Here is a 10,665-nt window from a genome sequence, read left to right on the forward strand (position 1 = left end):
GCGCTTCATTTTGCTGCATAACAAAACTGCAAACGCGGTGTGAAATTGCCTCCTCCGGTACGTGTGTGCTGGATCTGTTTGAAAAGGACTGAGGCAACATTGCAGACGACAACGTGACAAACATTACTCATCATTGCGCAAGGTGGAAAACTCCTTGTGCTCAAAACTCCACGCTCAGAATTTTGAATAAAGCACCTTTTAAACGCTACGGGACAATTACGTTGACTTCTGGTTTCATACGGTCACCATCCACCCCTGACCTCTGAAAGCGTGGGCATTAAATTGGATTGGCTGGTAGACGGCTTCTCTCGTTCTGGTAGATTTATTCTCCGATCACAAGCAATCGCAGGGGAAGTCCTTCTGACGACACACAGGTTGGCAGGAGAAGAACTCTCCTCTCTCCCCAAGCGAAGTTCGGCCTTTTAATACCAAGAAGAATTCCAAGAAGTCCATCTCCTCGGCCCTTCTCACAGGACTGGGCCGTCCAACGGTCTCAGTCCCCCCCCCTCCCCTCATGTAGAAATACCCATAACATGGGCGAGTGTTGTTGTTTGAGACGCGTATCTATACTTGAGGAGCAGACATCGGAATATTTTCCCAAGGACTTTTCTCAGACACATATTTTCGGCTGCTAGGTGTGGAAATCTCTAATCCTAATAGCGCATACCCATATCATAAAAATATGCGAACCTTGCCGCGCTTTATTCTATGTCACCTGCTCTAGCGTGCAATTACGTGGATATCATTAATTGATTACTGTGGGCGATATACACATTATACTGCATTACTTAGGTATAGCTACTAACAGTGAATTGAGAAAAGCCTTAGAAATAGCAACACAAATATGTTGTATTCATAAAACTGTAACTTTGGAAGATATCCAATGGATTTGGCTGAAGCCGACTGTTGAAGCCTCATATTAACTTCAGGCAAACCTTGGAACATTTGGACATTTTCATCCTCCATCATGGATATTGTCAGAACATTCGTAAGGGACCTCTTAGTGGTGCAAGCTGAGTTTGTTTGACCCATCCCTCCATTCCTCCATTCCTCCATCCCTCCATCCCTCCATCCCTCCATCCCTCCATCCTCAGCTCTCATGCACTTCACCGCTTGTGCTGACAGTCCCTAATATGTCTCGTGCCTTTTTTGTATTAATCTAAAAAGAACCCCCCCACAAGAGTGTCACTGTTTTTCACTCAACACTCTTATGCGTCAAACCTCTCAAAAAGACTATAATCAAGTGGGCAGACCTTGTTCTCTCTCTCTCTCTCTCTCTCTCTCCCCTGCCTCTCTCTCGACCCCCCCCCCCCTCATCTCCCATCTCTCTCTCTCTCTCTCTATCGTTTTTTCTGTACCTCTCATCAGTTCATTCTCTGGCACGACCTCCTTCAGTTCTCCTCTCCTCAGAAGCGCATCCAACAACTTTTGCATTCTGCGTTTTGTTTTCTGCGGTATTCTTCACCTCCTTTGCGCCGCTCATGCTTTTCTCTCCTTTCCAATCATGATCACGATCAGAACGCGATATAAGAATTGGGTTGCACACCAGCAGCGTCAAGGTGAGCTTGATTCATATTGGACATATTTTTTTTTAAACAAAAAATGACAGGATGCTATATAAGTGATCGGAACCATATCTTCTGTTGGCTGTATTAATGTTTTTTAGTTTTGTTTTTTTGCTTCTAAGTATTTGTCAATTAAATAAACCTAAAATTCTTTAACAATGGTGCTCATGTTATAATAATTGACGTACGAAAGAAGAAGAAAAATCACAGACTGGTTAAAGGGGAGCATCAGGTGAAATCATAGCTGTGGCTGTGTTGGTCACACCACCTTGGATTTGCAGGATGATGCATGAAATATGGAGACATAATTAACCTTGGAGAAGACGGAGTCTATCAGTGCAGTGTATGTATTGCCAATTAATCCCCAAGTCTGTTGATTATTATGATATTCACCTTATTGGTGTGGCAGTAAAAGCAATGATCCTCACCAGCCAGGGGGAATTACCATTTGCATTGGCGGTTAATTTGTTTTCTTCACTAAACAGACAGAAAATTGTGTTTTGTCATAATGTAATTCAGACAAAATTAGGTCTGATGTTGCTGCAGCTCCTGTCTGTAGTGTCTTTGTTGGCAGTTCTGCATACATGTATACTTTAGCTCACAGAAAATATAGTTTATACCTCTCAAAATAGAAAGAGCACCTTTTTTTATTTATTCATATCTTAATATCTTTGAGTTTTTGGATTGATATTTGGTTAAAACAAGGAATTTGAAGTTGTCGTGCGTTATATAGACCAACAATTAATCAGGAAAATAATGGGAAGATTAATCAAAACAATCACTCGTTGCCGCCTATGGTGATATGTACTTATTTTAAAATATTCTTAATTTTATGCTTGGCTGGGTTTAAGATGAAACACTTTTAAAGCCCTTAAGATATAATTAGCTCTCAAATGTTGGAGTTGTATGTGAATCACTGAGTTTTAAAGTGTGATTTGTGAAACAAGAAGAAGAAGAAGAAATGTTAATCTGAAGTTTGGCCCCAATAACAACGGTAACTCAAATGCAATCAATCCTCTTCTGGTGGCACTGTTTGTTTCACCTTCCCATTGTCTCCTTTCATGGCAGGCCCCCCCCGGTGGTGAACAAACCCTGAAATCGGCGACAGGATATGTTGACATCTCCTCGTTGTTTCTCCAGTTTTCCTCTCCGAAATGGAGCTCTGGTTGCAGGGCTCCTCTTTGAACGCATCCACACTGTTCCACAATGCCAGCAAGCTGCTAAACGCCACTGGGAATTACACCAACGATGAATTCATTGAAGTCAACCTCTTCGATATCCTGGGTCCAAAACGATCTCCCTTCTTCCTCCCCGTCACCAGTGTTTACCTTCTCATCTTCCTCACCGGCTTGTCCGGGAACCTGCTCACGTGTGCAGTGATAGCGAAGCACAAGAAGATGCGCAACCCCACCAACCTCTACCTGGTGAGCCTGGCCGTGTCGGACCTCCTGGTGCTGTTGTTCGGGATGCCCCTGGAGATCTACGACCTTTGGCATAACTACCCGTTCCCCTTCGGCGAGAGCGGCTGCTACTTCAAGACCTTCCTCTTCGAGACGGTCTGCTTCGCCTCGATCCTCAACGTCACGGCTCTGAGCGTGGAGAGGTACATCGCCGTGGTGTACCCGCTCAAAACGCGGTACCTGTCGACCAAACGGCACGCCAAGCGGGTCATCGCCATCGTGTGGGCGGTTTCCATGACATGCGCCATCCCCAACACCTCCCTGCACGGCATCTTCTACCTCCCGGAAAGAATGGAGGAGTCGGCTATATGCACTGTGCTGAAGCCCCTGTGGATCTATAACATGGTCATGCAGATCACCACCGTGTGCTTCTACTTTGTGCCCATGATGGTGATTAGCGTGCTGTACCTGGTGATGGGCCTTCACTTGTGCCGAGAGAGGCAGCAGCCCGGCGGAAACCTGGGAAAGAACTGCAGCAGCATCATGCGAAAGAAGAACAGCGTGAATGGACGCAGGAGACAGATCAACAAGATGCTCAGTGAGTCTCTTTGTCTCCCGAACGCGAGCATTTACTGGGAAATGTTGTCGCGGGCTGGCGACTCTAATCTGTGATATCAATGCCAAGACATGTGCCCAGAGACATCATTTACAGTCCTCTGGCATTATTTGCTCTGTGTTTTCCTTTGTGTGGATAATTTATGTTCTGGAGTGAGTCACGTCCTCTCAGCTTTGGGGTTTTATGATGTTTTATGTAGTTATTCCAGTCCATGACTGTTTTTTTTAAATGTATTCCTTCTTTTCTGCATGAGGAGTTTCACTCTCGACGGATATATCCATCATCAAATCATTCTTCCACCACAACCAAATAGTATAGTATTTAGTTCCAATGAGTCATCTTAAAAGGACATGAAAACCTTTGATGAAATCTCACATAACCACCAAGGTTAAAGTACTTATGATCTAGTATTTCCACAGCCAATTTGCTATTATAAAAGAAAATGGTTTATTATATTGCCAAGGAGACTGTTAGTCAAATCTGACCACAAACAACACGCAGCCACCGCGATGCTAACTTATGAGTTTGTGAGTGTTATAATATAATTTGTTTATAACTAAGAATGTTTTTAGCAGGTTAACAGCAGTCCGTGGGTCCACCACTTTGATCCACCACTAAAAGTTTATTTTATTATATTTTATTTCCCCTTTATTTATCCAGGATACTCCCATTGAGATTGTAAATCTCTTTTTCGTGCTCAGAAGCACTACCACCTTCGTCCACAGGGACCGCCAAAATCAACCCAAAGATAAACTTCCTGGTAGTAGCTTTAACCAAATACTGGCAAAACTAATGACATTCACATCAGCCTCAGCTTCTCCTGGTATTTAGTGCTAATTGGTAAATGTTAGCACGCTAACAGGCTAAACTCAGATGGAGAACATAGTCAACATTGTATGCAAACACATCAACATGTTCGCATAAGTCTCACCGAACAAGTTTGTGTTCAAACGTACAGAACAGAGCTCTAGTGAACGATCAAAAAGTCTCCGAAGGTACAAGTCAGACTCAATTTTTATGCAATTTTTTTATGAAGTGATGCACAAATCGGGGTATTTTGTCTCGAGAACATCATATAGCTTCAGCGTAGAGCTGGAAGAAGAAGAATCAGAATATAAAAAGTGAACGCCGCCAAACAATGTGGAATAAGAGGATTCTTTCTCCAACCTTTAAGCTCGACTCGAAGGGGAAAACGTGAAACACAACGGTTCTCACGAACTCTGAGAGACGGAGCATCAAATGTTTGCCACGCACATTTATAAATATCTCTATTAATATAAGTGTGATCAGCCAACAAGCTCCCACAACAAGTCAATTAGCTTGATGCCATATGCCCACCATCGTAAACGGCCAACCAGCCGGCTTCACCTTCAGTGAGAACACCCGGAGAGCATTATGCACGGGTTATTAAGAGAGGAATGGAAAGAGTACTGTATTGCCAGGATATGACGCTCAGAGCGACAAACTTAGCAGGAAATTACCGTCCCGTATTTTTTTAAGACGTTATGCACTTGATACATTTTGCACATTATGCTGTTTGATCTTTTAAGCCATAAACAAATAATTTTTAATGAGACGATGTTACTTTTTGATTTAATATATTATTCCAACTTCATCCTGTTAACTAAATGTAACTATATCTCATATTTATCTAAAAAATATTTTTAAAGATACAGCGTGTAGCATTCAGGGAGATATATTAAATATTAATAAGGATGTTTTTCCTTAACGGCCGCTGTGGCAACGAGTGGCAATTATGAATCAGTTGCTTCAAAGACAGTAAGCAACATGATTGAGGGTGAAGTCAGTGAACAAGGGCTGCAAACAATTATTTTATTTATTGAATAATCTTCTTTTCTCGATTCATTGATCTTCCCAGTGAAGTATATTGTAATTCTCTTTTCCGCAGCCCAAAGATAATGCATTCAAATTGCCTGTTTTAGTGATTGGATTATATTCCAAATCCCAGAGATATTTAGTTGACATTCATATATGACACAGAAAATCATCAAATGTTTGACATTACATGTATTAATCATTTATCAAAATAGTTGCTGATACGTTTTCTGCAGATCGACACATTGATTAATGGATATTTTTGGTCTATTCCTCGGTGTGATTTTGCCAAATGGAAGATGGTTCATACGAGACACAGAACTAAAATTAAAAGGACTGAGTTGTTCTATTTCATTAGCACATACATTACATGTAGCCACATGACATCAAATGCTAATAGCACGAGAACACTTTGCATCTTCATGTGGTCTATCAAAACTCTTTACGGTTTTACATAATCTTCAAATTACAATTAGTGAGCACTCATTACGGCTTGATAATATTATGTATTATACAGATACTTGTCATGCATATTTATGCATGGGATTTCCTGGGGACATAAAAGGCACCAAATTGGTCTTTGTTACGCAGCAACACATTTATCAATAATAATAATCATGCATTTTATTTGTAACGCACTTTTCATAAAAAAAAAAAATCTCAGAGTGCCACAGAGCCAGTACATAGTTAGAAAATAGCTTCTGTTTGTGGATCTGAGGGTGTGGGTTTGGGGAGTAATGAGTTCTTGTAGGTACGGGGGTGCATGTCCATTTTATGCATTTACGGGTGAGTAGTAGGACTTTGTAGTCAATCCGGAATGAGATTCATCTTTTGTTTGGTAACATCAGCAAAATAACAGCCACCGTAAGCTACTGGTCTCACCAATTAAGTACTGAAGTGAATATTGGTGTGTATTATTACGGATAAACTTTATTCTTTTAACATATTTTTAAGTGCAGCCCCATTGTCTTTGCACTCACTCCCTTTTCTATCTTCTTCTAGTTTGATCTTGACCGTAAAGGTATACCAACAACACCAACAATATATAAATAACTGAGAGCAGCGACAAAAAAAAGTGTTTAACCTGCAACAAGAAAGAAATATATATATATATATATATATTTTTTTTTTTTAACCGCTCCCTTCTCTTTGGCCTGATCCTCTAGCGATCGTGGTGGCCGTGTTCGGAGTCTGCTGGGCGCCCTTCCACATCGAGAGGCTCCTGTGGAGCTCCATCAGCCAGTGGACCAACTTGATGCACAACGTTTACGAGTACGTCCACATCGTGTCGGGCGTCTTCTTCTACCTCAGCTCCGCCATCAACCCCATCATCTACAGCCTGCTCTCCACGAGGTTCAGGGAGTGTTTCCGAGAACTCGTCTGCTCCAAGACGGAGGACAACAGTCCCGTCAGAGACTCGCCGCCATTGCCCAAGATGTTACTGGAACCCTGTGTCTCAAGTGGCAGAGCTCAGGCTGAAGGGAAGGAGTGCACCACTTGCATCCCTTTGCTGTCTCCTAACATGACACTGAGCATGGACACTGCAATCCTCACATGTGCATGTAAAGAGACCTCTGTGTTCTAACTTAGACTAGATAAGATAAGATAAGATAATCCTTTATTAGTCCCTCAGTGGGGAAATTACAGGATTACAGCAGCATTGCTCACAGTAATAAGTAAAACAAGAACAACAGAATTAAGATAAAAGAGTAAAAAAACAAGAAGAATATTATATATATAGACGGAGTAGAAATAGAATAAAGTGGATAAAGTGTATAAAATAAATAAAAAAAATAAAAAATAAAAAATAAAAAATAAAAAATAAAAAATAAAAATAAAATAAAATAAAAAATTTAAAAAGTACTTAAACTTATTAGTATTGCACAACTGGGCAACTGGGCTAAAGTGCTGTTCAGTGCATATCCAAAGTGTTCAAGTGTTCAAGTGTTCAAGTGTTCAAGTGTTTGTGGCCTACTGGGAGCTCAGCTTGTTGTGTAGCCTGACAGCAGCGGGGAGAAAGGACCTGCGGTACCTCTCCCCCAGACACCGGGGATGAATCAGCCGGTGGCTGAAGGAGCTGTGCAGCGCTGCCAGAGTACCCTGCATGGGGTGGGAGGTGTTGTCCATCAGGGACGATAGCTTGGCCATCATCCTCCTGTCTCCCACCACCTCCACAGTATCCAGAGGACACCCCAGCACGCTGCTGGCCTTCCCCACCAGTTTGTCCAGTCTCCTCCTGTCAGCTGCTGTGATGCCGCTGCACCAGAAGACCACTCCATAAAAGATGGCTGATGCCACCACCGAGTCGAAGAAGGTCTTCAGGAGTGCTCCCTGCACCCCAAAGGACCTCAGTCTCCTCAGCAGAAAGAGTCTGCTCTGTCCCTTCTTGTAGAGTGCATGAGCGTGGTCAGACCAGTCCAGTTTATTGTTCAAGTGAACACCCAGGTACTTTTAAGACTTCACAATCTCAATGTCCAGTCCCTGTATGCTCACTGGTGTTGCTCCTTGGTCTTGCTGGAGTTGATCTGGAGGCGGTTCCGCTGGCACCATCCTAAGAAGTCCTGGTTCAGTTCCCTGTACTCCTTCATCATCGGCCGAGATGAGGCCGACGATCGCAGAGTCGTCAGAGAACTTTTGCAGGTGGCAGTTGGCAGAGTTGTGTTTGAAGTCCGATGTGTAGATGGAGAAGAGGAATGGAGCCAGAACGGTTCCCTGTGGAGCCCCTGTGCTGCAGTACACCCGATCTGACTCACACTCCCGTATCCGCACATACTGTGGACGGTTGGTGAGGTAGTCCATGATCCATGCAGTGAGGTGGTGTTCCACCCCGGTCTGCTTCAGCTTGTCCCTCAGGAGCAAAGGCTGAATGGTGTTGAAGGCACTGGAGAAGTCGTAGAACATGACTCTCACAGTGCTTCCAGCCTTTTCCAGGTGAGAGAGGCATCTCTGCAGCAGGAAGATGACGGCGTCATCCACCCCGATGCCAGATTGGTAGGCGAACTGAAGTGGATATGAATAACAAGCAACAGAGAAACCTTCGCTGGACATTTTGGGACATTTTATTATTTGCTTTCTTGCCGAGAGTTGGATGAGAAGATCAATACCGCTCACATATCTGCTAATTATGAAGCTTAGCTCAGTATAAAGACGGGAAACGGGTAAACCACAAAAAAACACCTACCAGCAAGTCTAACGCTCATCTAATTAACACCTTGCTGCATATGACATGTGTTCAATCTCTAGAAAAGATTGGAAAAAAAAGACGTCTCCTGACGTTAATTATCAATTTAGCTTGTGTAAAGTTAGTTTTACTCGTGTTACATACTAAAACACCTGAGTGTAGTGTGTAAAATCCCTCTCCTTTCTCCTTTGCGAAATGACTCATTTTAAACTGGGGAACATTTACATAAATATATCCAATGAAACAGGGTTTTGGTTGACTGTGTTAACCCCCGACACGAAAACACACTCTTCTTTTAAAGGAAGTTGTGAAGCTAGAGACGCTCTTTACTTTTGTTCCCTTTAAAAAAATGACAATTCTGGGTTTTAGGAGACCAAAAAGCTGCTTGTACACTTTGTATAAATTAAACAAAGAGATATATAACATGTTAAATAGTGAGATGTAAAGGTGCGAATTAGCGGATTCCTACCCCTTGTTTCCAGTCTTTATGCTAAGCTAACTTCTAGCGCCAATGGTATTTGATATTCTCGTTCAACTCCAAAAGTGTCTAATGGTTCCTTTAAACTTACATGTCATTAAAGAGCGTGTACGTGAACGTTTGATTTGTGTGTGTGTTGCTATGAATTATATTGTTCAACAGTGCCTCCATATTTCACTTGCTGTCTTATTCTGTGACTTAAAAAAGGTTAAAATCCAGAGGGGGAAGCGGGACAATCTAATATGATCTAAATAACACGTGTTGTAATCGTTTCTTTTTGTTTTGTATTTGGAAAATTGAGCAAAAACAGGTCAACTGCTTCTTCTCCGTGTTTCAGTGGAACTTGTGAACAAAGACTGTAATGCTTCACTGTGAGCTTTGTTTTTTTGGAGGGGGGGGGGGGGGGTTGACTCTTTCCACACCCTAACAATAGCCCTTGTTCAATGTGATTGCAAAAAGAAGAAAAAAAGATTTTGGCTATTGTGCAATGTCTCATTTAAAATAAATGAATGTTAAAGCTGTCCACACGTAGCTATTATTATCTTTTTTTATTATCTCAATGCTCTTTGATGACTGAAATATGAACGTAGAAATCATAATCATGAATGCACAAGCCTCATCTGATATTTATCTCAGATAACATGCCTCAACAAAAGCAGAGAACATGGTACATCGCACGTTGGTGCTGTTGGATCACAATACTGCGTGAGCCATGAACTGCATTTGTCCTGCAAACCATCCATCGGAGTACGTTTTTAATCTGTGGGCCTTGACACGAGTGAATGGCAGCTTCCATATTTCCACCCAAAGCCAAATGAAGTGGATACAGTAGATGTCCTTCTTCACATTGCCTCAATTTCCCTCGCTGCACCTGGTTCAATATCTATCCCAATTCTATCAGGCACAATCTAATGTGAGTGGTAATTTTTGCCGTACGGGTTAATTTTGTACTCTTGATTGTATAATTTTCCCGCAGGTGTCAGAAAACCTGCATATTCTTCTTCTTCTTGGTGTTGACAGGTTGAGATGAATTGGATTCCATTTTTAGGTCTCTAAAAGCAACCGAAAGCCTCTCCGTCCTCTTATTAGGGCGCCGCAATAATGTTGTGCATCCATCAATCAGCAGTTCCCGTGGCAACGTCCGCATTTAAATACAATACTTTCATGTACAGCGTTGAAGCCCTGATTTTACCTGCCACAAGCTTAGTTCATTCATAGTAACACAAAGAAATTAAAGATAGATTTTCCCCCAATGAATGATGAATATGCACGAGATGATTCGATTGTGGAACTGCAATCATGGTCCCAAGAATTGAAAAATACAATCTAGGGAAACCCACTGAAGGACAGAAGAAAACGAAGACAACGTAACATCGATTTTTAATTGAAGGCAGGAAAAAAAAAACACATCAGCGTAATGTGAATGTTCAGTCGGGAGGCGTGATGAAGGACAAGCACACACATCATAGAGCAGAGAAAAGTCATTCATTTTCTGTGTGCTTTCTGTAAACCAAGAGCACAATCCCGTGTTTGATTGCCAAATTCATCATTTGGCCTTTCAATATTCAAAGCCCAGTTTGATTTTCAGT

General features: G+C 42.0%; 1 protein-coding gene across 1 annotated transcript; it reads left to right on the forward strand.

Annotated features, from left to right (window-relative positions):
* Positions 1–2,679: 2,679 nt before the first annotated feature.
* nmur3 (neuromedin U receptor 3) lies at positions 2,680–7,002 on the forward strand. The gene is made up of 2 exons (XM_034533377.1): positions 2,680–3,563; positions 6,584–7,002. Exons 1-2 carry the CDS (start codon positions 2,720–2,722, stop codon positions 7,000–7,002), a joined length of 1,263 nt encoding a protein of 420 aa, XP_034389268.1. The 5' UTR covers positions 2,680–2,719.
* Positions 7,003–10,665: the final 3,663 nt, after the last annotated feature.

The sequence above is a fragment of the Cyclopterus lumpus genome, chromosome 5 (genome assembly GCF_009769545.1).
Source record: "Cyclopterus lumpus isolate fCycLum1 chromosome 5, fCycLum1.pri, whole genome shotgun sequence".
NCBI classification, from domain to species: Eukaryota; Metazoa; Chordata; class Actinopteri; order Perciformes; family Cyclopteridae; genus Cyclopterus; species Cyclopterus lumpus.

What these genes read in the sequence shown, in the direction of transcription:
- nmur3 (XM_034533377.1), top strand. Translation starts at nt 2,720, where the DNA reads ATGGAGCTCTGGTTGCAGGGCTCCTCTTTGAACGCATCCACACTGTTC. An exon ending in ACAGATCAACAAGATGCTCA is followed by an intron (nt 3,564 to 6,583) that starts GTGAGTCTCTTT and finishes CTGATCCTCTAG; the next exon opens with CGATCGTGGTGGCCGTGTTC.